We start from the raw sequence: 27,432 nt of genomic DNA, 5'->3' as shown, positions 1-27,432 counted from the left end.
AAGATCCAAAGCAAACACAGGTACAAGCTGCCAAAATGGAAAGGACTCTTCCTCATCTTTAGTTGGAGGCAGGCTAGACCCTAATTCTTTACCAGCGGGTGGGCAGACGCCCAAAGCATCCGCTGAGTCCAAGTCTCGGACCCGAGCGCGCTTCTCAGGGCACTGCCGCGAACACGGCCCCGCCCCTCACCTTGCCTGCGCAGCACTCGACCCGCTAAGGTGCGTGAGGCGCTCGGTGATTGGCGGCTGCGCGGCGCTGCCCGGCTGCCATTGGCTGCCTGGGCCTCTTTGTTCCCGGTCCCCGCCGCAGGCCGGCTGCAGCTGACTGGGCGGCGGAAGTTTGACGGCGCCGGACACCCAGCAGATTCCCCACAGTACCCGCGCCAGAGCTGGAATCCAGGCAAGCCTGGGAGTGAGATCCCGGACAGGACAGAGAACTTCTCCTTTACACAAACATGGACCTGGAGGCCAAAGTGAAGAAGGTAGGGGGGCGCGGGCGACGGCCGCTTCACCTGCGCGGAGCGCCGCCCCCCGGCTGCGGGCGGTGGGTGGGGCGCACGGGCCGCCCGGCGCGAGCGGACTCCGGGTCTCCGGTGCCCCGGGCCTATGTACCCACCCCTTCGGTAGAGGGGGTGCCCTGCAGCCCCGTTAACTCCTGAAATCCGAGAGCGACGGAGAAGCGGGCGCGCGAGCGAGAGCGGGTGCGGGGCATTCTCACTTGTCTTATCCTGTCCGACGGTTGGAAGTGTTTGAAACTTTACTTAAAATGTTTCAGCTGCGCGTGTTCCTCTCAAAAAGAAATGGATGAGGTTAGGGCAAGTTCGGGCGAGACCGTGATACCACTTCTTCCTGTCTCAGGAAGTTCAACTTTATTAAGCCTCTGTGGTTTAGGAGCACTGGTGTGACTGACAGCTCAGACCTCCTCCCCTCCCCGCTTGGCTGCCAGAGACTCTGAAGTGAGTGCTGATTTAATGTACTTCCTTCGCACCCGCGGCTGGTGATAACGTGAAAGGTGATGTTTTGTTTGGTATTGGTCATTCATTTCTTGCCTTCCAAAGCACAGCCACCCTTTTAGAAGTTGTCTCTCAAAGAAACGTTCTCCCTTGTTGGCAGCTAGCCTGAAACGGCGGCTCTCACCAGTGCTTTTAGTGCCGGGAGACGGTTCCCGCCTGTCTGGCCCCGGGCGTCAGGACTCACGGTCGTACCTGAGCCGCTCCCCGGTTCTAGGGACCTCAGGTCTCCTGGGAGAAAGGGATGGAGGGACCAAACTGTGACTCAGAAGGAATGCTGATGTCACATTCCAGTGTAACGTTCTGTGAGAAAGGTTCATTCCATTGAATTGTTCATATTTACTTTGCGGTAAATTTCAGCTAGCTAGCTGTGCCTTATCAAATAGGGAAGGAAATTTTGCAGAGAGAGAGAGTAGAACCTACTTTTCTTTTTTTGCCCATCATGGTTGCCAATATTACGATTAGTTAATCTTCTAAAGATAAAGTTCCTGACTTGAGCATTAATTCTGTTTATGGCCAGAATTGGATTTTTCAAAATGCAAAATATTAGGTTAGGAAGCTGTTGAAAAATAATAACTTGCAGTGGGAAAACATTTCTTATAACAAAACCAGCATTCAAAAGGGAATCTAAGGACAGGAAAAGATGAGTAGCTTGTGTTCTATTCTCTTCCATTTAGCTTCTTTTATTTTTATTTGCTTTTAAATAACACATACTTTTTGTTAATCTTGCTTGCCACTAAGAAAGCATTTTGGTTGCTGCTTAAACTTCTGTTGATGAATACTGTTAATTTTTTTTCAAGTGAGTAACAGCTACTTAACTTAGTACTTTTCTAAAATCTGGGGATCTTGTCCGTGCTTATCAATTTTGATTAAAAAACTACTTTAAAAGTCAGCATTCTTTGTGGGGGAGGGCAGAATAAGTGAAGGAGAGAATTTTTTTAGGGCAGTGAAACTATTCTCTCTGATACTATTAATAGCGGATACGTATATCACTATATATTTGTAAAAATCCATAGAAAAACACCCCCAATAGTGAGTGAACCCTAATAAGAATTGGAGGACAGATATATGGGAATTCTGCCTTTTGCTTAATTTTAACAATGCTCTCAAAGAAAAGTCTACTTAAAAAAAAAAAAGGTCAACATCCAAAACTGATTTTGAAAGCAGCTAAGACGATGAGGAAGAAGTAGTTCTGAGGGAGAAAGTCCAAAGTTAAGAATTATGTGTGCTTGCAAGGGAAAATCCAAGCATATTTATAAATAATTTCCTTAGTTTCAAAATGTGGAGTGTGGTAAATAATGCCCTTGATATATGTTGTAATTTTTCTCCTCTATCTTCCTTTTACTTGAAAAGGTTATCTTTTCGACTGAGTTTCTTACCCTTCTCTCTAATTCTCCTTTCCTTCCCTATCCGGGAGAAGGAGGGTTCCATAAATTTAAAGCTTTTACAGATAATCCCATGACAATAACAAATCCTGTTTTATTACCTTGTCATTGCTGGTAGTCAGGGCAGAGTCCTCAAACAGTAAATTAAAAATTGCTGAAAGACCCCAAAGATGTCCGGTTTGACTGCCACCCTCCCCTTGCCTTTGTTGGACCCTTAACAGACTCAGTGTTCTTTGGATTCACAAAAGGTTCCCCAGTACAGAGTTTGGAGAGCCCAGGAATATATTTCATTGTCTTAGCTATAATCTAAAAAACAAAACAGACCAAAAAACAAACAAACGAACAAAAACCCCCAAAACCCTTGTATTACCTTTAGAAATTGTTTTCTAATAGAAAGAAAGAAACATTACAAGATTATCTCTAATCTACTGGCAGAGCCTTCATACCCTATTTTGGTATCTAGATATTTTTCAGGTCTCCCTTCTTTTTGACTTGAGTATACAAGAAAAATAATAGTTTGAATGTAACTTTAAAAAACTCAGGTTGGAATTTGAAACAAAGACACAACCAACCATTTAAATAAAACTAAATTTAACTTTTGTTTTAAGATATGTGGCATGTTTTTTTCCCTTCTAAAACCCATATACTGTTGATTTCATAAGGAATTTTCCTCAGACAGATGAAAAATGTCATTTATTTTTTTCATTTTCATTTTGTATAAGGAGAATTAAAGCAGATTGTCCTTATTCCACAACAACCTAGATGGATGATCCTATTACAGGATTCTTCGTTTATAAAAGAAGTTGTTGTCCACATCATTTGCACACATTTGTATTAATTACCAGTTAAAAGCCACCATCACAAAGACAAGGGAATTTTTAAATTAGATTTTGCTGTATTTTGTTTTGTTTGAAGTAAGTGAGTTGTTGCTAGGATTTGGTAGCTAGTTTGGTTATACAGAGTTTTTGTTTTAATATTTTAGAATAGAATTTGACTTTTATGTCTTTGCCCTGTCTTCTAAGTTATGCATCTAGAGCTCTTAATGTCTTCAGTCTCTTCGTTAGAATTGACTTTGTGTAAGTAGAGACTATGTCTGCTTGAAAAAAAAAAACAATAGCCTTTGAGAAGCAGAAACAGAATCTTATTTTGTGGTGAATGGTAAATCATGGCCTACAGCCAGCTGTTTTCCTCTTTTCTTTCTGTGTTACTCTCCCATGAGAATCACTTTCTTTTTTTTCTTTAAAAACATACCAGAGAGAAAGAGAACGTCAGTAATTTCCGTTTGCTGCCTGGAATTGCTGCAGGGCTTTTAATTTTATACCTTATTCATTTTTGCCCTCCTTCTAACTTCTGCCTTTTGATCTTTCCTAACATCTTGCATTTTTTTTTCAAGTACTCTTTTCTTTGTTTAATTTTGTTTTTAAAAGATGAGATGCATTTTAAACAATACAGGTCACTGCAAATCTCCTTCTTAGCATCTAAACTTGTATTAAAAACTTCTGTCACTGGCCAGAACACATGGTCAAACAAAGTGATTGCAGTTGGAAAAAGTACTGAACCACAAATATTATTTCTATTAGAAATTAAAATGAGCCTTTTCCCTAAGGTGGCCTTCGAAGTGGAAAAGGCAAGTAAATAGTGACCTTGATGCACAAATCTATAGTTGGATTTCTGTTTGAAGCCATTCTTGCTGCGAGAATCATTGGCAAGCCTGGTGGCAATGGAAGGGCAGGGCCAAGGCACTTCCAGGGCTTTGTTTTAGAGCAGTTACTCTGTCTCTCAAAACAAGTGCAGAAGAAAGCAAAGTAGTCCTCAGCTGCTTTTATCTCTGCCAACCAACCCATGGTGTGATTCATTATATTAATTGGATATGAAAAGTCATTTTCTCTAACTTGCCCTGAATATTGCTTTGACTAGAACTGTAGTATAGTAGATTTTCTATTAATTTTGTTCCATTATACTCTACTATTGAGTATAATTGGGGATTTTTTTTTATCTCAACTGGCTATTAGCTGTGTACCATCGCTCTTCCCTTGACTTTGCTTGCCTATCTCCAATACTAAATCTTAGTCATCCTTCAAGAGACCTGCCCTCCACCATGGACCGTCCTGCATGAAATCTTTTCCTAAGCTAGACGCAAACTCGATTCTGAATTCCCCAATCATGTTATCTGTAACTCTTAGGACACTCATCACTTTCTCCCTTTAGATTCTAGTTTTCTTCTTAGATCGAAAGCTTATTGAGAGATGTATTCATATCCTATTTATATTTGCATATATTTCATTTGCTGTTCAAAGCAATCTTATGAAAGTAGACTTTAGCCTCATTTTAATGTAAAGAAACTGAGGTTTAGATTGGTTAATCTGAAACTAGCAGAACCTAACTATGATCTTGAGCCATAGTCGTCATAATTCATGCTCTTTCCATCATACCACCTAGCCTTTGAGTCCTCTTATATCCCTGCCCAGCTCACTAAATATATGGTGAATGAATTACTTTAATATAAAAAGAGAAATATCAGAAGGTACATTTCAACATTTTTATTTCTTTAAAGTAATCATATTGGAGGAAGTGGTTTATATTCCAATAAAGTTACTTCCCTATTGTTTTTTTTTATATTTTATTTACACGTTATTCACATTGTATTTATGTCCTTTATCCTTCTTTGGATAAAAACAAAGTCTAAATGAAGTAAAAATATCATAGATAGGAACTTTTGGGAGACTTTCAGAGGCAAAAAAATTCCATTATCTCCATTAATTTTCTGGACTGCATATTATAGGATTCTTCCAAGTTCATAGCTTTTGTTGGGAGCTGTGGTAATGCTGCCTCCTACCTACTTAATATGGTCCTGAACAACAGCGACCTTGCATTTGGCTTTCTCCTATGGAATTTCAACCAGTGACATCTGAAACTAGATAGAGACACTTAGGGTTGAATTATAGAAGAATCTGTTCTATCTGCTAAACTCCAGAGTTGATAGGAAGCCTTACACATAGCATGGTAGTGCTCAAAGTGCCGCTGGAATGACACACCAGACACCTAAGAATAGAAGAGTTAAAAAAAAAAAACTCAATTCTGGGAGGAGAACTATTTTTTGTTATTGTCATTGTTTTTAAATTTCCCATTTTTCATTCAAAAAGATCTATTAAGAAGCAGTGATCATCTGTTTCATGAGGATCTCATTGGGCTCCAAGATTATATCACCAGTTGGTGGGCATGGAATTAACATTGTGGATCTTCAGAGAAAGAGAATGGTAAATTGGTGATCATTCTCAATAAATGATTGAGTGATAAATGATACAAGAGGGCTGCTTCCTATATTCTTTTTCTGAGATCTAGAAGCAGAAATACAGTTTGGCTCAATGTTAATTTGAATATAAGTTTTTACAAACCAAATCAGCCCAGTGTGTTCAGAAATTAGAAAAAGGTCAGTAAGTACACACACTGTGTGATGAGCTATAGTGTAAAGAAAGATCTTCTGTAGTATATCAGCTTTCTCACTTCTGTTTATCAATATGATATGGTTAAAATCACTCTGAGCTGAGCGTTAGTAGATCTGGTCCACTCTAGTTTCAGTAATGTAGGACACTTTGGATATATTTTCATGTCTAATAAAAATCTAAAATTTCTCCACTTACTTTTTTTTGACTGTGGGAAATATAATCAATAGTCTACAAGTATAATAATGTTCCAAGCGCTTAAAAATCACACAAGCCATGAATATATGTGATTTTAATTAAATGGCATAGTATACTAATTTTTTACTGAATAATAATAATTTTATAGTGAATATTTTTCATAAATCTCAGCTGTTTTTGAACTTGTTTTTACTTAATTCACCTTTGTAATATTTGTTGGATATTTGAAGATATTAAGTTTAATTAATTTAAATCTGTAGTATGAACCTTCAAATAAGTCTAGGAGTGATATATTACTTTCCTTGGTATTTAAGTATAGGGAAATGAAAAATAATGGAGCTTTTTTTTTTTTATCTTTAAAAAGTTATCTCTCCCAGAATCCAATGATTTCTTTAAAAACTGTACTTTATGTCCCAAGCACTGTTCTAGTCTCTGGAGGTACCTTGTAACAGAACTTACACTTTTGAGAAGAATGATAGAGCAAAACAGTGAATGAAAGTAAACGACAAAGTAAACGACAAAGTAAATGATAAAGAGTAAATGCACTAGAATTACACCCATCAGTGCACTGTTTACATGTCAGTAGTAACTAGACTTCTCAGAGTGGGCAGTTTTAATGGTGCTTCTTCACATTGGTCCCTGGTTTTGCAGACTTCATGATTATGGATTCTTATTTATATTAAGTAATGACAAATGGAAAAGAGATGAGAAAGCAACTTTTATATGAAAAAGCAGCTACATTGTGAAAAAGCTCATAAAAGGATAAGGCTATAATTACAACCTTATATCTGTAAGTACACAAACTAAGTCTTCCTGATTACAGATGCCTCACAAAAGAGTCATTCTTGGGTTGTGTTTCCTGTTTGCAGTCATTACCAGTTTTTGTTTGGTAACTACTGCCATGGTAACTGAAACTATAATTTTTAAAAATCTGTTTATTAGATCATTAATATACAGTACATATAGGAAATTACTTTGCTTTTAACAAGTGGTGATGTTCAGAGAATATTATGCAAATAATGAATTATGAAATTAACTTTTTCAAGGAGAGGAAAATAGAATAAAAGACTAACTAAATTGAAATTAGGTATCAAAAACTCAGATTTCCAAGATTTTTAAGAAAAATAGTTTGGTAATTGATAAGTTCATTCCTGTTCTTTGAGTAAATAACCAGGTATTAAAATTTGCCTTAAACACTGTTACTATAGAGTTAAATTTAGATGTTATGCTTTTCAGCTATCCAGCTCTAATCTTTGACCCTTCTATAGAAGAGCTCCAATAAAATTTAAAGTAGTTTCACTTGTTTGTTTTTCTGAGCACCAATCTACCTAATTTCTTGCTTAAATAATGGAGATTTAGAGAGGTAAGGGTATGCATGACTTTAATTTTTTAATGCAAGTTCATGCTGTGATCCTAAAATGACGTAATTGCCTTTCTCTTTCTTCCTTCTTAACCAGCCAGTATAATCACTATTCATTGCCGAAAATATTAGGAAAGAACAGAATGTGGTAAAGAATGACAAGAAATTCACACGGTATAACAGAAAAGTGCTGTGGAAGTATTTCATGTTCCTGTCACACTGAGTACATAGCTATAAAAATTGGTTTATTCTAGGTTTCACTGGCTTTATTTTGGTCATGTTTAAAAAAAGAGAGAGAAGAGCACAGTTTAAGATTGCCAGTTTCTGTTATTCTTAGGTTGTCTGCTCAGATTGAAGGACTGCTCAGGTTTGAGCACAGCTTAAAGTGAAGAGCTGTGTGAGAAGCCAGGCAATGAGGATTGCTGTCTCATCCTCTAAATATCAACAAGACTACTCCTATACACATATATTTAATCTCTGAAATGCTGTATCATCCGCAAATCATGAATAATTCAGCCTCTGTTTATTATAGTGACATTCTGACCACCGTGCAAAACGGTAAAAACGTATTTCCACTTATTAGTTGTATAACTTTTTATTCGAGCAGTGAGCCTAGCAAAGAAGATGCTGAAAGCCTAGCACCAGCGCCACAGTACAAAGTTCATTGGTAAGTCTGTAGCCACAGCGAACTCGCCCTTGTTTTCTTTGAAGATAAAGTGATGTCATGTTTCATTGCAAAACGATTATGTCAATGTTAGGTGGATTTTATCTTTATATGAGTAACATGAAAGCTTTGATAGAATGATTCACCAAGATAAGGAATCTATCTTATTCCTTTCTGGTTATTGGCCTATAATAAAAATAATTGGGGGCTAAATTAAAGAAAGTTACCCTTTGTTTTTCATAAAGAATATTAAAAGGGTAGTTTAAAGTAAGACTACAGAATCTCAACTCCATTTCTATCCATACCACCTGTTGAGTTTGTATCCCCCAAAACACTGTGATGTCAGCTTTGACAGATAAAAAAAAAGGCATACTGGCAGGCAACATAGATAATGGGTAAGACAGATATGTAAATTAACTGCAATACTAGATAGAATAAAATAAATGCTGTAATACAGAGTTTCTCAAAATGTGTGGTACAGAACCATATTTTGAAAAACTCCGAATCTGTCATAGGCCAGTATTTTTAAACACCCAATAAAAATGAATTACTAAAAAAGACAAATACAAGGCCATTTTCTTATCAGACAAAATTACAATCAAATTGCTTAATTCTTAATTGCTTACTCTCAGTTTCTTTATGTCTCATCACAGACTGCTACACTTTGAGTAGTGCTGCAATAATAGGCATACCAACCACCAGTATTAAGTCTCAGAAGCAGAAGTAATTAATTTTGATTGGGTGGATTGGGCGTATTTTATGGCGGAAACGACATTCAAAACAACATTTATCCTTTTTATTCGAAAGGATAAAATTTGGTTTCATTAGACAAAGAAGGCATTCCAGGAAGAATAAAATGAACATGGGTGCTAAAAGTCAGTAAACTCTTGGTATTTACACCATTACATTTTCAGTTTTGACTCATTTAAAATAAAGCCAAAGTATATATTCAGCAGTAATTTGTCATTTTCCCAAGTTACAGGCTAGACTTAAAGAAGTATGTCACTGAGCTAGTACAGAAGCCTAGCCAATGGCTGAGGAGCTATACCTCTATCCTAATCTTGATTTTTATTTAATACGCTGTGTCATCTTTTGAGCTAGAGGAGAAAATGTCACACTGGTGTCTAGCTGATGTAGGCTGGGCCTGGCTCCAGCTGTGGGTTGGGACGATGCTGACTCTACTTATCTTCTATACATACTCTTTAGCTCATTGGATATCTTAAGCAAAAGGTTGGAACACTACAGGATATTGCAGCAAGGTTGATCATGAGTTCAACTGTAGACTCCTGGGTTCAGTTCTTAGCACTGGCACTTAATAGCTATGAATTTGTGAAAGTTACTCAGCCGTGTAAATCTCAGGATCCTTATCTGAAAATGGGTTACAGCCAGCTCTCTTATAGGAGTATAAGGATAAAGGAGATGAACATTTTCAAGCACAAAGTACGATGCCTATACATAAAGAGTAAACAGATGTATCGTAATCATTATCAGTGTAGAGGGAGGAAAGTCCTGCATAGATCTTCAGACCATTTAATAGGCACCTGAATATATCATCAAGATATATTGACAAGTTCTCAGAAAATTATTGATACGTGGTACTTTCTTGAGCACAAAGAAATGTTCATTTAAAATACAATACTTTGGATGCATTGAATTATTGGATTTAATTTTTTCCTTTATAAAGTTTGCAAATTATTTTGATTTTAATTTTTATGTGGAAAGTAAACTTAAATAATTATTTCTAGTATTTGTTGAGTATGTACCAAAACCATATTAATTGGGTTCTCTAGGGAGCATTGGATTTAATATCACCAGATATTCTGGTCCAGTACAGGGAACAGGTATGTTTTCCTGGACAGACTCTTCCTCAGAGTTTTTGTGGTAAATTGCAAAAAATGGCCCCCAATTCTTTACAGCATTTCCCATTGAGAAACAGTGTCTATTTTCCTGCCCTTTGAATCTGGGCTGTCAGTAGACTGTGGTGGAAATAATGTTATGTGTACTCTAAGCTTGTATCTCAAGAGACCTTTTTTGCTTCTAATTACTGTCTTGGAACCCTGCTGCTACCATGTGAACTAGCCTAGCCCAGCATGCACGGATGACAGACCACATAGGACAGATGAAGCATCTCAGCCCGAGGTTCCTCTAGACCAGCCGTCCTAAGGTGACTGCAGATCCAGTGAGCCCAGCTGGGTCAGAAGCACCATCCAGCTGAACCCAGCCCAAGGTGCCAAACTTCAGAAGCTTGAGTGGAATATCATGAACAAAAACTACAGAATAAAATGGTTGTTGTTTTAAGCCACTATGTTTAAGGGTGGTATTTTTTAGACAACAAATAATAACTTGCACCCCCTTTATTACTAGGATATAAGTTGTCTCAGACTCTCTCAGTGAAAGCTATGGAGAGGGGTTAGAAAAGGCTTTTCTCACTCTGAATTACCCTCATAACCCTCTGTACACATGAAAAAAATAAAGAATCAGGACACAGTAGCTTCCTTGACATCATTGGTCACTTGAGAATAGGCCCTCTTTCTAATCTAGACAAATCTAATTTTGATTTATTTGTTGTTCCATCAAGATTGAGGAAAATTAAACTAATATGCAACTGAAATTTGATCCTAGTTGTAAAAAGGTGGTGTATGCATGTTTTGAAGGTTGTCTATTTACCCCGAACTACTAGACAAATCTAAAGTGATGTCTGTGTACCTTTTGTAGTGGGGAAGTACTTGGGCTATAGTCTAAATATAGAACAAAAAACATGTGAAATCAAAGCATTTCTCTAATAGATGAAAAAATCAAAAGATAGTTCAGAAATTAGTTAAGGTTCTTATGTTTACACACCACACCACATAAATATAATTCACTTTTTTTCCAGAGTAAGGGATGGTGCGACAAGGCCAAGCAATAAGTAAATAAGCTTAAGGCATCTGGCAGGAGGGTTCCAGCATCTCTCCACTCCTTTCTCCATTTACAAGATCCCTCTCTGTGCTGTAAAAACTTTGTTGTTGTTCTAAAGCTAATCCTAGGCAAAAGTGGAAAATATGAGATTGTCTTTTCGCACACCCCATCTCGATTTTCTGTGCCTTCTCTCCACTGAGTTTTACTCCCCAGGTTCCCTTGAATCCTCCTAGTGCCCTAGGCAGCCTCCTGGGATGGATCTCTCAGCCGGTGCCACTTTCCCTTCACTCTCTGCTCTGTGACAGACATACCTGTACTGTCCTCTTCTCTTGCATGTGCTTTATTAGATGGTTAGGAAATTAGTGGTAATGAGCCACTTAATTGTGTAATCACCTTCCCCATGCCCTCACCCATCTGTTATAACAGGTTACTCCTAAAGAAATAATATTATAGCCCTTAGGCATGGAACCAATAATGGCAACATTTCAGTTTGGGGATGTACAGAATCTTAACTTAGGCCTCTCAATATTCAGCTGTGAGAATCTCCTCTTTGGAACCAGTAGAAGGTAGTGACACAAGACCAAATTAGGATTGTTCGTAATGATCTAAATTTTTTTAAAGAACTCCTACAGATGCCTTTTGAAATCAAGTTTTTAAAATCCCTTTTATAACTAATAATTGGGAGGCTTTGAGGGCTGTGTGTAAAAGCACATGCTGTTGCAGAGTCCTTTCGCGGAGCCAGATTTCAGCCAATTCTAATTTAGAAGCCATTCCAGCAGCAATCATAGCCTATTAATTGTGACATTTTTATAGACTGTGTTGTTTTTCTCAAAGTCACAGATTCAGGGGGAGGCCTGTTTTGAATAGAGTACACAGAAGAGGTATTCTGTTGAATGTTTCAAGCAACTTACTTTGTGCAGTAGTATAAAAATAATTTGATAGTAGTCAATTTCTTTATAAGGAACCAGCATAAACTAAACAGACAGAATACATTTCTTTTTATCATTTGCTTACCTAAACTAAGTACAGATTTTTTTAAAAATCTAAATTATTTTGCCCCTGAAAATACAGTGAAGATACATTAGGTTTTGAATAAGTAAGCAGTATTGGGAAAATAGTTATGAACTGACTGTACAATTATCTAATTTGAATATAATTATTTGCATGCTGATATCACAAAGTAATGTTTTTTGCTTAATTCCATTACCAAATATGTAATAGCATAAAGTTTATATAAATCCTTTTCCATTTTACTTTTATTCTTTGTTCATTCAGGAAGACTATGGCATATTATAAAAATTGTGAAAATTTTCTCTTAAATATAATTCTGGAAATTTCTTGCTAATTAAACCTGATGTTTTGTATTCTTGTTTGTGACTGGGTTCTATAACACAAGCATGTGTGTGTATGTAATATGTTGAGAAGGATAGAGAATAAGGCTTATATTCTACCCTGTTTCCTGATCCTGACTGAGTGAATAGCTAACAAATTTAGGGGAATAAGAATATTTATAAGAAATGAGCAAAGTTCTACTTTACTATGCCCGTTTAGATGAAGAGACATTTAAATATTTGAAATGGGAAAAATAAAGGCTAGGGTAGTAGATAAGCACTCCCTTGTATCCGCTCCTCCCTTTGTAAGATGTCTGTCTCATCACAAATCACTTAGTCTTTGGATTTAAAGTCAAAGCAGAAAAGAAGTTATGATAGGTAGACTCTAAGATGCCCCATTGATTCCCATCTCCTAGAATTCATACCTGTGTATTCCTTGCCCCTCAAAGGTGTGCTGGACATGGGCAATTGCTGCCAAAGAGTAATAACGGATCACTTCCGAGATTAAAGAATTCTGTTTCCACCTTGGGTGCTCTCATTCTCTCTGGGATCACTTACCCTGGGGGAAACAGTTGCCTTGTCATGAGAGTCCCGTGTGGGAGAGCTTAAAAGCAGGTCTCCCTGCCAGTTGAACCTTGAGATGATTGCAACCCTAGCAACTCCTGATTGCAACCTTAAAAGAGACCTTGAGCCAGCCCACCCAGGTATGTCACTTCCAGCTGTTTGACCTTCAGCAACTGAGATGACAAATGTTTCTTATTTTCAGTCACCAAGTTTTGGGGTAATTGGCAACTAATACAGAGGTTTCACGTTATAAATCTAGAAATTTAATGATTTAAAAAAATGGAAAGAATAATATTTCAGTTTTTGCCTCCTTATTTTACCCCAGGCCACTGCAATAATAATGTACAAAATCTTTTCTATAATATAGCAAGTTATTTTCAGTATTAGTGGTAAGTCTACGCATCTTGAATAAAGATCTTTCAACTATGAGATTTAATTTGTTCATTTGCATTCTTTTACAACATTCCTCTCTTGCTCTAACATTGGAAGAGGATATTTTACATTAGAACCCTGGAGATTTTCCTTGACTCACACCCTATTCTTTTGAGGGCCCTCTCGGGTGTGTGAATTAATCACCTCAGGGCTTGTGACAATAGTGCAGCTAGTGTGCAGACCTTCAGGTTCCTTATAATCCATCTCACATTTGTCTCAGAAGGAGGAGCTTCTGGCTAGTGACCAATAGGCAGTCTTTCAGATCAAAACCTCTTGTTTTAGAAAAGTTACAGATGAGGAATATTACTCATTTAAGTTACTACTTATCTTCAGAGTCTCATTTTGGAGAAAAAATGTGATAGCTTTATAGCTGAGAGCTCAGGATTTGGAGTTAGAAATGCCAAAATTCAGATAGATCTCAACTCTGCACTTGCAAGCTGGGCAATCTTACACAAATCAGTCTCTCCACACTTATTTTCTTATTTGTGAAATAAGGATGATTACACTTTCTCATAGGTTGTTTTGAGAAATAAACGAGATGTGTACATTGTGCTTGGCAGGTAGTAACATCTTAACAAATGGTGGTTGAGGTATTTTTACTACCACCTCCGCCATCACAAACCACCAGTACTTATCAAGAAAAAAGTGTAATTAAAAATGTTTTAAGGTATCCTACTAAAATTAAAATTAATTATTGTTTCCTAGAAAAAAAATGCCAGGATCTACTTCTGATCTTTGTCAAATGTGTTACCATAGTTATTGAGATTGTAGGGATGGTTTGGGTAATCTGCTACAACCCGATCACATCTCAGACTGCAGTATAGACAAATTGCCTTTGTAATGGTCTGTGTCACTGTCCTCTAGGGGCAGATTGAGTGGGAGTCATCTATTTCATTCATTTCAGGAATACTGACTCTACCCCTAAATAGAAGCTATTTAGGCTGAAAGATCACTTATTTCCTTTTCTTTCCTAACAGAATAGTCTATGTGATTATTTACTACTGTATGAGGACAAAAAGGCGTCAGTCCATTTGACTCAGTGAATTTTATGATAGAGATTCCTATAGGACTCTGGCTTTGTATTTCATGCCCTGAAACACTGAAGGAATGTGGAAATGATCCTAGAATCTGCAATAAAAGTTTTATTCTCATTTGCTTCTGGATACATGGTATTGACAACTAAAAACCTTTAATTGATCATTCTACTCATGAGCTGTAGTTCTTCAGCCTTAACTTAATTCTTTTTATTTTTATTTTTTTTAAAAAAACTGATTTACTAAATATCTATTTAACTCAGGGTCTTTCTATGTTTGTGACCTGTGTTTAGGCACCTGTGGTTAAGAATAGACATTCTGCCAGGCAAAGAGAGAAGCCTCCCCTAGAAGTTGAGCACAGCTGGAGGGGAGGTTTGTGAGGAAGGAGGTGGTAGGAGTGTGGCGGGTGCCATGTTAAAAAGGCCTTTCGCTGCCATGCTGAGACATGCGAAATTTATTGAAATCATTAAAAGATCTAACAAGGGGATTGTTACGATCATCTTTAGGTTTTATTAAAATACTTTTGGGAGCAACAATATGACATCATACAAAGGGAGCAATCAGGAGAGAATGGTCCCAGGTCGACAGACAAAAGTTTGAACATGAATAGTGGAGTAGAGATGAGGGAACAAACTATGTCATTCTTACAGAAGAGACCAGCAACACTGGGAGCAAAGTCACCATGGCTAGACAAGGATAAGGAGGCCTCTGGGCCCCAGACATTTTCTTCATTCTTTCTCTCATTTATTTCAAACTTGAGTAAATGAGAGATGGGGAATTTTGTTCTCATAAGCAAAGAAAAAGATAAAAGCAATTTTATTAGGAATGATTAATAGGAGCTCTTTAATCACAGTAAATTGTATACTTGCTTAAGAAAGTTGGCAAAGTGTATGAAAGTTGAAGGGTGCCTCTGTTTGTATATTCAAGTTTGGTTTCCAGATTACTGCCTGCCCCCCCCCCCGCCCTGCTTTTTTTGGTACTATAAATCTTGGTAGAAGTTGGAAACTAGGCAGTGAACTAAAAATCTAAAACAACTTAAAATCTTGAGTCAGAAATTAATCAAAATATAATTTTTCATGGGAGTAGATTCACAGATTATACTAGGCTTCTAAGAGAGCCATGTGCTGAGAGAATTTATTTAGAAATGTAGTTTGTCTAGACTATTAATATGTATGAACAAGATCTAAAAAGCTCTTTAAGAGTATAATATGAATATATATTCATACATATTTATGTGTGTGAATATATACATATATGATAGGTAGATAAATAGACATGTACATATACTGAGAGAGAATATATATGTATATTTCATATAATCTACCTTGGTCAGCTTCATTCCAAGATGATTAAAGAAGTCTCAGTAACACTTGCTTGTTTAGTAACTGCATATGATTCCTTGCTCCAGAGGGAAATTTACTTATGAAAACAGCATGGTCAGATGATCTCACTCTGAATATTGTGTAATATCTTCCAGATCCAAATCATCTCCATATCAACTCAGACCATACTTGAAATACCATATGTCTCCTACATTTCTTTTTCCTTAAAGTTCTGACATTCAATACCCTTTTCTGGGTCAGAAGGGTCACCTGAAATGTTGCCAACCTATCTTGTTTCCTGAAATTACAAATACGGAGAAGTTGATTTCATTACCATTTCTTATTCCAAAATAAGCCAGGAAAAGAGAGTGTTTGGAGGCATAGGTCATGGGGATATAAGTTCAGTATCTGGAGCCTATAGTTAAGGATATTTTTAAAGTCTTATTTTTCTATGACTAATGTTTCAGGAAAAATTTTTATGGTCATGTTTATTTTTCAGAGGACCTTGATAGGTATTCCCAAAGCCTGTCTATAGTTTTTCTGACTATAGTCTAGCCAGAGGACCTGTTTTCTTGGATACTGAAGAAGAAAAATTAATCTGTCATACCCGTGTATTGATGCTGACCAGCATGTGTTACTAAAATTATACGAAGTAGACAGCTTTGGGACTTGTGGGCTTATGAAAAACATGTGCTTTTAGGCACCAAGTGTTGTCTTTGCAAGAAATACCATATCATATTTGCTGTTGAAATTACGTGCAACAGAACTGAGTCTTTTCCCTCAAAACTTAAATTTGTTTCCTATGTGTACTTTATAAATTACTCTTGTAAATGGGATTCAGATGATACTGACTTACAAGAACCGATAATATATTATCTTTCTCTAATAATTATTTCCTATTTGGTGTTTAAAACATTGAGCAGATGACCATGTTGAATAACAAACTAAGGCAAAAACCTGAAACATGATTTGTAGTCATGATATAGAATTAAGGTGTATCTTGGAGTTGTTCAATTCTTTATTATCTAGATGAAGCCCAGAGAAGAAAAAAAAATGACTAATAAAATCATTGAACTTGGCAATGACACCTTGATACTAGATCACAGTTTTCCTGACTCTCCTTCAATAATCCTACATTTTCACAGTTCTCTGTTTCGTTAGTTCCCTAGTATCTATAACCATGTAATTCTTTTTTTAATTGGGGTGTGTGTTTGTGTGAGGGCGGGTAATTGACATATTGCCATGTAAGTCTTGATCATTTTACTTTCTAAATATCCCGGTTGCCTTAGCTGAGAAACTTTCTGGGCTTCCCTTCCTCTCCAGCAGCCCTGCACACACCCTGGGTCTCTTTAACACCTTTTCTGTTTTTATCCCTCACCAACAATTCTTGGGCCCAGACACCTGGGCAGAAACTAACCTGGGAGATCTAGGTGTCCAAAAGGAGTAGTCCTTGCTCTTGAGCAAAGGAGAAGGACCCTGACTGACCACCGGGTGTGGTCTGTGATGAGGGCAAAGAGAAGGGAGGAGGTATAGTGACAGGAATTCTGGGTCCTGGACTTCAGGAAATCCTGAACACAAAGTGAAGGAGGGAGAGAAACTGGCTGAGCTCTTGGGACAGATGGAGTTCCAGATCTTGACCTGAGGCTAGAAAGTGTTGGGGAATCCAGCTTCTGTGACCTCTGCCCCAAAAGGTCTGGGAATAGGCCTTGAGAAACCATGCCTGGGGCAGCTCTGGCTCTGAAACACATTGTAGAGTAGAATGAGTATGTTTTCCTTGATCTGGTATATATGTTTGAGTTGTGACAGAGAGACTACCACATACCTAGAGGCCTAAATTGGGGTGGAAGCAGAAGACATTTGCTATACTAGTAGAGATATGTCTGTGCTGGTGAAGTTTTATCATATAAATTGGCTTTAACAGGATTAGAGAACACAATAGTACCTAGTTTATAATTCAGTCTGGAACAAGGCAGTACACTAAACAATGAAAATAGTAGCCTGTGAACCACATATCTTTGTTCGAGTGGCATTGGGCTTTTTTTATCCTAACAGATTGATAAAGAGGCTAAGAATATGGAAGAAATTCCCATCCAATAATGTGGCATAAGTTAGAGATCCTCAATACAGAGTATCAATTAAAGTGTTATAACAAATACATATAATTATAAAATAATTTCTCTAAGTGAATTTCCCAAGGGAAATAATAAGTGTATTGCCCTATGAAACTCTCTAATCACTTTAGCTAACAAAGATTTTTAAAACTAGGTCTCTTTTTTGCTTGAGTGTTTATTTTTAATTAGAACTGTTTCCATTGGATGATAGCAAGAGAGAATGTATCGTATTGCCATGACCTCATTCTACCCTGTTTTATTTACTTATTCTCTCTAATATATTTTCAGAGCCCCTCACGTGTTGTTTCTGAGCATTTGAAGATGAAAGTATGTGTGTTTGTAAAGGTGGGGAGGTACCCTTTTTTTTAGATGGTAACAACTGTGCTGGATGAAGCCTATATGGAGATTGAGTTGGCCTTCCAGGCAAGCTAGGGGGTGGAGGAGTAGGGAGGAAATGCTTTCAGAGCTTTCCACAGCAGGCTGTAGAACCATTTTTTCAAATTTCTGCTTTTCTCAGAGTCAGATCTCCTGCTCTCCCTGAAGGTTTTCCCCTCTAAGGTTTGGGTAGCCTGGATGACAAGGGCTCTTGTCCCCTCACCCCACCCCCACCCCTGCCCAGTTGGTTGGCTTATTTATCGTTCATCTGTCTGTCTGTCTGTCTGTCTATCTATCTATCTATCTATCTATCTATCTATCTATCTATCTATTTTAATTAGTTTCAAGTATACAGTACACTAGTTAGACATTTATATAGTTTATAAAACAATCCCCCTAATTTCTCCTCACTTCTGGCTCTGTACCTAGCCAATATATTAATGCTAACTGCATTCCCTATGCCCTACTCCCCATACCTGTGACCATCTATCTAATTTGTACTTTTTTAATCCTTTATCCTATTTTCCCAGTTCTCCAACCCCCATCCCCTCTGTCTATCCCCAAATTGTCCACTATATTTGTGAGTCCGTTTTTGATTAGTTTGTTCTTTTTGTTCCTTAGATTCTGCATATGAGTGAAATCATATGGCGTTTATCTTTCCTCTATCTTACTTATTTCACTCAGCATAATAACCTCTAGGTCCATCCACGTCATTGCAAATGGTAGGATTTCATTTTTTTTATTGGCTGTGTAATATTCCATTGTATATATGAACCATAACTTCTTTATCCAATCATCTCTTGATGGGCATTTAGGTCGCTTCCATATCTTGGCTATTGTAAATTGTGCTGCCATGAATATTGGGGTGCGTAGATCTTTATGAATTATTGTTTTGGTTACCTAGAAGTGCAATTTCTGGGTCAAAAGGTATATCTATTTTTAATTTTTTGAGGACCTCCAGACTGTTTTACATAGTGGCTGTACCAATTTGCAGTCCTACCAACAATGTATGAGGGTTCCCTTTTCTTCTCACCCTCGCCAATACTTGTTTTTTGATTTATTGATGATAGCCATTCTGAGAGAAGTGAGGTGATATGTCATTTTTGGTTTTAATTTGCATTTCTCTGATGATAAGTGACTTTGAGCATTTTTTTATATGTCTATTGGCCATCTGTATTTCTTCTTTGGAGAAATATCTATTCAGGTGTTCTGCCCATTTTTTAATTGGATTGTTTTTTGTTGTTGAGTTGTGTGAGTTCTTTATTTCGGATATTAACCTCTTATCAGATGTATCATAAGCAAAAAACATTTTAGTTTAATGTAGTCCCATTTCTTTATTTTTTCTTGTGTTTCCCTTGCAAATCTTTAATCTATTTTGATTCTCTTCTTCTATACAGTGTAAGAAGGTGGTCTAGTTTCTTTCTTTCCTTTTTTTTTTTTTTTTTTGGCATATATCTGTCAAATTTTCCCAACACCATTTATTGAAGAGACTGTCTTTACCTCATTGTATATTCTTACCTTCTTTGTCATGTATTAAGTGAGAAATAGGTGTGGATTTATTTCTTGGCTCTCTTTTCGGTTCCATTGATCAATGTATCTGTTTTTATGCCAGTACCCCATTGTTCTGATTACTGAAGCCTTGTAGTATAGTTTGATATCAGGTAGTGTGATACCTCCAACTTTGTTCTTTCTCAAGATTGTCATGGCTGTTCGGAGTCTTTTATGGTTCCATAAAAATTTTAGGATTATTTGTTCTAGCTCTAAAAAATGCCGTTGGTATTATGATAGGGATTGCACTGAATCTATAGATTGCTTTGGGTAGTATGGCCATTTGGATGATGTTGATTCTTCCTACCATTGAGCATGGTATATGCTTCCATTTATTTGTATCTTCTTCAATTTCTTTTTTCCATGACTTATAATTTTACGAGAACCTGTCTTTTATCTCCTTGGTTAATTTGATTCCCAGACATTTTATAGTTTTAGATACAATTGTAAATGGGATTGTTTTCTTAATTTCCCTTTCTGAAAGTTCATCACTGGTGTATAAGAATGCCACTGGCTTCTGACCATTTATTTTGTAACCTGCTACTTTAGTGAATTCATTGATCAGATCTAACAGCTTTTTGGTAGAATCTTTATGGTTCTCTATATATAGTATCGTGTCATTGGCAAATAATGAGAGTTTTACTTCTTTTCCAATTCAGATGCCTTTTATTTCTCTTTCTTGTCTTATTGCTGTGGCTAAGACTTCCAATACAACGTTGAAGAGGAGTGGTGAAAGTGGCCATTCTTGTCTTGTTCCTGATCTAAAGGAAAACACTTTTAGCCTTTCTTCACTGAGTATGATGTTGGCTTTAGGTTTGTCATATTTGGCCTTTATTATGTTGAGGTATGTCCTCTTTATTCCCACTTTGATGAGAGTTTTTATCATAAGTGGATGCTGGATTTTGTTAAACGCTTTTTCTGCATCTATTGATATGATCATGTGGTTTTTATCTTTCAATTTGTTAATGTGATGTATCATATTAATCGATTTGCAGATATTATACCCACCTTGCATCCCAGGAATAAATCCAACTTGATCATGGTGTATGATATTTTTAATGTGTTGTCGAATTCAGTTTGCTAATATTTTATTGAGGATTTTTGCATCAGTGTTCATAAGAGATATCGGCTTATAGTTTTTGTTTGTTTGTTTTGGTAATATCTTTGTCTGATTTTGGAATCAAGGTAATGGTGGCCTCATAAAAGGAGTTAGGGAGCTTCCTTCTTGAATTTTTTGGAATAGTTTGAGAAGAGTAAGTGTTAATTCTTCTTTGAATGTTTGGTAAAATTTGCCTACGAAACCATCTGGTCCAGGACTTTTGTGGGAAGTTTTTAATTACTGATTCTATTTCCTTGGTGGTAATCAGCCAGTTTAGATTTTCTCTTTCTTCTTAACTCAGTCTTAGGAGATTGTGTGTTGCCAGGAATGTGTCCATTTCTTCCAGTTGTCCAATTTGTTGACATGTAATTGCTCATAGTGTTTTCTTATGATCCTTTGTATTTCTGTGGAGTCCGTATTTATTTCTCCTCTTTCATTTCTGATTTTATTTATTTGAGTTCTTTCTTTTTTTTCCTTGATGAGTTTGGCTAAGCGTCTGTCAATTTTGTTTATCCTTTCAAAGAACCAGCTCATGGTTTCATTAATCTTTTGTATTGTTTTTCTATACTCTATTTTGTATTTCTGCTTTAATCTTTATTATTTCCTTCCCTCTATTCACTTTGGGCTTTGTTTGCTGTTCTTTTTCTAGTTTTTTTTTTTTTTAAGTGTAAGTTTAGATTGTTTATTTGAGCTTTTTCTTATGTTTTGAAGTAGGCCTGTATTACAATGAATTTCAATCATAGGATTGCTTTTGCTGTTTCCCACAGATTTAGAGTTGTGGTGTTTTCATTTTCATTTGTCTGTAGGTATCTTTTGATTTCTTCCTTGATCTCGTTAATAACTCATTCATTGTTTAGTAGCATGTTATTTACCTCCTATGTATTTGTGTCTTTTCTACTTTTTTTTTCTTGTAGTTGATTTCTAGTTTCATATCCTTGTGATCAGAGAAGATGGTTGATATGATTTTAGTCTTCTTAAATTTATTGAGATTTGTTCTATGTCCTAACCTGTGGTCTATCCTGGATTAATGATCTGATAATAGCTGTTAAATCTACCTGGTCTATTGTGTCTTTTAGGCTCATTATTTCCTTGTTGATTCTTTGCCTGGAAGATCTGTCCATTGGTGTCAATGGGGTGTTAAAATCTCCTAATATGAGTGTATTACTATTGATCTCTCCTTTTATGTCAATAATTGCTTTATATATGTAGGTGTTCCTAAGTTGGGTGCATATATGTTTACTAGGTTCCTGTCGTCTTGATTTATCGATCCCTTTATCATTATATAATACTCTTTTTTTTTTTGTCTTTTATTATAGCCTTTGTTTTAAAGTCTATTTTATCTGATATATCACTGCTTGGCTTTTTTTCATTTCCATTTACATCGAAATATCTTTTCCCATTCCTTTACAGTTAGTCTGTTAGTGTCATTTGATCTGAAATGAGTGTCTTGTAGATAGCGTATGCTGTGGGTCTCGTTTTCTTATCCATTTAGCTTCCCTATGTCTTTTGATTGGAGCATTTTATTTGTTTACATTTAAAGTGTTTACTGATAGGTACATAGTTACTGCCATTTTATTGTTCATATTTGTTATTTCTATTTTCTTTTTTACCCCTTCTCTTTTTCTAGAAGTCCCTTTAACATTTTTTGTAATACTGGCTTGTTGGTGATGAATTGCTTAAGCTTTTTTCTGTCTGGGAAGCTCTTTATCTCACCTTCCATTTTAATCGAAAGCCTTGATGTGTAGAGTATTCGAGTTGTAGATTCTTGTTTTTCATAATTTTGAATATTTCTTGCCTGTCCCCTCTGGCCTGCAAAGTTTCCATTGAAAAATCAGCAGACATTCTTATGAGAGTGCCTTTGTAAGTAACTAGCTGCCTTTCTCTTGATGTTTTTAAGGTTCTCTCTTTGTCTTTGACCTTTGGCATTTTAATTGATGTATCCTGGTACGGGTCTGTTTGAATTCCTCTTGTTTGGGACTCTGTGTTTCCTGAACTTGTATGTTTAATTCCCTTGCCAGATTAGGGAAGTTTTCTGTCAGTATTTCTTCAAATAGATTCTCAATCCCTTGCTTTCTTCTTCAGGTACTTCTTTGGTCCGGATATTGTTACGCTTCATGTTGTCCCAGAGGTCTCTTAAACTGTCTTCATTTTTTAAATTTTTTTTTCTTTTTGTTGTTCTGATTGGGTGTATTCTGCTACCATGTCTTCCAGTTCATTGATTTAATCTTCTGGTTTTTGCAATCTTACTATCGAATCCTAGTGTATTCTTCATTTCAGTTATTATATTCTTCATTTCTGTCTGGTTCTTTTTTATGGTTTCTGTGTCCTTTTTTATGCTTACTGTTTGTCTGTTGATGTTCTAATTGTGCTCATCCATTTTCCCAATAAGTTCATTGAGCATCCTATAACCATTATGTTGAACTCTTCTCTCGTAGGTTGCTTGCTTATTCTTTGGAGTTTTATCCTGTTGTTTAATTTGTGGTGTGTTTCTTTGTTTTCTCATTTTATTAGCATCTTTGTATTTGTTTCTGTGTGCCAGGAATATTTGTTTCATTTCTCAGTCTTGGCCAGATGGCCTAATGTGGAAGATGTCCTATGTGGCCCAGGGGCTCACTGTCCCGGATCACCTATGCTAGGGGCTCTGGACATCATCTTTGTGTGAGTTGTGTGTGATCTTCTGTTGTCGCCAAGCCTTTATTGTTGTTGGAACATCAGTGGATGAGATTAATGCTCAGGCTGCCTGCCTGGCTTTTTTGTAGCACTTCCTCCTTACCAGTCTCTTCCTGCCTCTGGAAATGTCTTTTCTGTTAAACGTGGTGGCCAAAGACGTGGTACAAAATGCTTGAGATTTATTTCTTAGGAAATAAAAAAGGAAAAGGGGGAGGGGCAAAACCCCACTCTGCCTACTATAAGGCTAGCCCTGCCACCCTTCATATGTTCTAAGATGTCTTCATCTCCTGTCATGCCTTCTGCTGCCACAGGCCTTCACATCTGATGTCTTTGCTCTGCCTTGAATGTGTTTCCTCCTCTCCTTGGCTGGATTAGGTGCTGCTCATCCTCTTGATCACAGTTCAAACATCACTTGTTCAAACGAGCTTTCCTAACCTCCTGACAGATTCAAATCTTCTCTTTATAAATTTAGCTCTCCAAAACTCATTTACATTTAAAGGTGTTGCAGGAGTCCGTTTCCTTGGAGCTGAAGTGAGACAGAGAATCTTTTTGGAAGACTGAAGGCTCCCATTGGACATTCTTACAGAGGTCTACCCCAGCAGCTCAGTGGAACATGAGTCAGACACTTTTAGGTTAGTTTGCTGTTGGCTAGCTGTGCGAACAGAAGCAGATCACCTCCTCTGGATTTTAGTTTTTCCAATCTCTTGTACCCAGGGGGTGCCTAGGCCTGTCCAGCACTAAGAATATCCGGGGTCCTTTAAAAGAGTAGGTGTTCATGGAATACTACCAGTTTTAATTCTAATAAATAATCTGGTAACTATTTTAAGAAGATAAAAAGCAGGTAGGAAAGAAACAACTTGTCCCTTTCCAAGGTTGACTGTAAATCAGCAGTGAGCTACACTGAGGCCTGAGTGAAAAAAGTCTGTTGACTAATTGAAGTTCTCGTTATATTAGCTGAGCTTCTAAGTTTTATTTAGAAGTATAGAACAAGATAGTATTGTTCCAGTATTTTTGTAGTATTTTGTTAAGCTTGATGTTGCTCAGACCAGGTGATTCAAATTTGAAGGCAGGCAAGAATTTGTTTAGGTGGCCATTTAACTTAGAGGCAGAAGCACACTTAGTCCTAGTTGTTATTTAAGCTAGCAAGTCTTTTTTTCAGGTATTACAGATACTTATACACATATGTTTGTATGTGTGTCCACATGTTCTATGTCATGAGATAAGATGTATTTCCTACTATAAATTATATACAAGAGATTTTAAAAGCAGTTGATTTAAGCTGAGTTACGTGATTAAACCTTACCCATTTCCTGTTTTGAAAAGGAAGTGCAGCTTGCTGCCAGCATTAATTTTACATAAACACATTCTTTGAGGCTGAAGCAAATATAACTGGTTTTTAATGTGAAAATAAAATAAAAACTTCTTGGAGTTATGTCTAAACAGAACTTGTCTCTAATCCTAATGTAACAGAAATGTATACAGAAATCAGATTCATCACATTGTTCGAGAATGATGTTAACATCACACATAGGAATGCTACATTTTCTCTGATTTGACATTTTCAGCGATCAAGAATTACTGTATTTTGTAAATGGAAATACTACTACTAAAAACAGAATGTTATAAATAGAATGATGTCATTTCTTTCCAAAGACTCGATATACCTGAGCGATGCAAAAAATAATAATAGAAGTGAAATATTTCTTGGTAAACTTTAGGGGTAAGGTTAGAACTCTAATCTGTGTGTTATCTCAGGATGTAAAGGCTGCAGCCGCAAGTGCCGCCAGCAAGTATTCTTGAGGCAAATGGGAAATGGGTTTATAACATACTCTTAATTTTCATTTAGGATCAGAGTTTAGCAGGAGATGCATGGAGCACAGTATCAAACAAATCCATACACCCGGAGGGTTCAGGATTGTTAACTCTCCTTAATAGAAAAACTAGAAAGGGCTCGAAAAATAATACATTTTAAATTTGCTGTTCATTTTACTACAGATATTGTAATGGAGAAAGCTTTTTAATTACGCTCCTTACAAAAGATGAGAAAACTCAAATAGCCATCTTCGTGAACTATGATCATCAGTGACAAGGAGACAACTTGTTTCCTTGGGGGGGAAAAAAAAAACAGTGTAGTCTAGTGTTAAAATTATTTACAACTTAGAGAGTCATAATTCTTTTGAAAATTGGTAATGTAGACATTGCAAAGGTGATAATGTTTAGTTAATGTTGGACAGATTTTTATCACCATTAGACAGCATGCTTGAGATAGTCTGACTTGAAATAACGTGGGTTCTTCTAAGCATCTGAGTGTACCAACTGATTCTGAATATGCCCTTCATTAGGGTAAGAGGATATGGTAATTATCTTCAGAAAAAAGGAAGGATTTCATTTAAATTTTAGGGCGTGGCCAGACTGATCTTTCAAGAAGCAAGTTACAGCTAGATTTGAATGCTTGGTGGCGAACACAGTTTGGTGAGGTTACAGAAGGTGCCGCTGGAAAAATCTGTTGCTTGTCTGGCTTGAACTATTACTCCAGGCACTAGCAGATAATGAATTTGTCAGTAGTCACCGATGTGATATTTAACATACAAAATAAGCTGGTGACTGATGATTTGTCATTGTACTGACGTGAAGACGGTTGGTTATTTTACTATAATGTCAATAGTTGGGTAAGAGCTTATATTGCCCTCTCATGTTCCTCCTTCCTGGGCACACCCTGCCCCGCCAACACCCTTCTCAGCCCTCTTGCCCTTGCTTATCAGGTCATATCTCAGCACGCTCCCCAAAATAATTATTTAATATGGTAGGAAAAACATTGGTTTGCTATAATAAGGACGGTAGTAATCCCCTAACCTCTACCCCATACATAAGAGCACAGACCTTGGAATCAGACAGATCTAAACTCACATCTCTTCTCTACAGTTTATTAACACTTTGATCTTAAGCACGTTTTATAATTTCTCTGAATTTCAGTTGTCATCTCTAATACGGAGAATAATCTACTTTATAAGCATTATATGAGGTTCTGTGAGATTTCCATGAGATAAGTTCCTTCCTCAATTCCTGGCATTTGATATATGTTGTTGGTATTATTATTCAATTTATCATAATATGAAATAATAATTTCATTGTAATGCCTAAAATCTTTCACATGTTCTTGTTTGCTGCAAAATATGTCATTTGGGTTTGCTTTCTAAGCTCCCTGCACCTGTATAAACAGGGCATGTAGTAGCCAAAGCTATCAATTCATGACTTTTTTGTGCATTGCTTTGTTTGTAGTCTTCTATGTAGTTATATTCTGATGCTTTTCTTGAAAAAAAGCAGTAAGAATGCTAAGTATGTTATGTATGTACTTGGAGTCACCAGTGATGCCTGGTGTCATCATTGACTAAACAATATGATACTCGTAAAAGATTTGTTTGAAAGTTTTATCAACAGGAGTGGTAAGTGGAATTAAAAGTGCAATTTATTGAATTAAAAACAATTTTTATGTGTAATAATAAATCTTCTTCTTCTTTTTTTTTTTTCACAGATGGGCTTAGGTCATGAGCAAGGATTTGGAGCCCCCTGTTTAAAATGCAAAGAAAAATGTGAAGGATTTGAACTGCACTTCTGGAGGTAATGTTCTGAGAACTTTGTTAGTGATTTCTACCCTTGAGCAGTGCTTCCTCACACAGTGGGCATTTTACAGCTTCTCTAGCCTGGGTGCTAGGTTGCAGGTCTGTGTTACATTCTTTTCTAAGATATAAATAAAAAACAAAGCTATTCTGTCATTCTGTCATTAAATTTGAGCTAACTAGGCCATAGTAACTATATTTAGAATGGATTGATTTATATGCTATCCTATAGATTTCCTGAGTCTAGAATACTAAATATGTATGTTTTCTGAGTGACAAATAAGTTTGTGGTAATCTCTAGGACTTTATTAATTTAATTATTAGTCTTTTCTTAAAAATTGTTAACTTTGCACATCCTCTCTATATATTTG

The 27,432-nt window shown here is 36.6% G+C and overlaps 1 protein-coding gene across 2 annotated transcripts in view; it reads left to right on the top strand.

The window, feature by feature from the left end:
* Nucleotides 1-313: 313 nt before the first annotated feature.
* The window catches only part of TES (testin LIM domain protein), a 46,873-nt gene continuing 19,754 nt past the window's right edge, over nucleotides 314-27,432 (top strand). Inside the window, exons 1-3 of one of the 2 annotated variants that reach the window (XM_036231012.1) lie at nucleotides 369-482; nucleotides 859-956; nucleotides 26,977-27,062. In XM_036231012.1, the coding sequence (XP_036086905.1) occupies nucleotides 26,977-27,062 (86 nt within the window). In that variant the 5' untranslated portion in view covers nucleotides 369-482; nucleotides 859-956. Of the gene's footprint in view, nucleotides 483-858; nucleotides 957-26,976; nucleotides 27,063-27,432 lie in introns of both variants that reach the window. The other variant, XM_016119322.2, reaches the window with a different exon arrangement.

Source organism: Rousettus aegyptiacus, unplaced genomic scaffold (assembly GCF_014176215.1).
Source record: "Rousettus aegyptiacus isolate mRouAeg1 unplaced genomic scaffold, mRouAeg1.p scaffold_m13_p_13, whole genome shotgun sequence".
NCBI classification, from domain to species: domain Eukaryota; kingdom Metazoa; phylum Chordata; class Mammalia; order Chiroptera; family Pteropodidae; genus Rousettus; species Rousettus aegyptiacus.
Note: the sequence above shows the minus strand (reverse complement) of the source record. Positions and strands in the feature narration are given on the sequence as shown.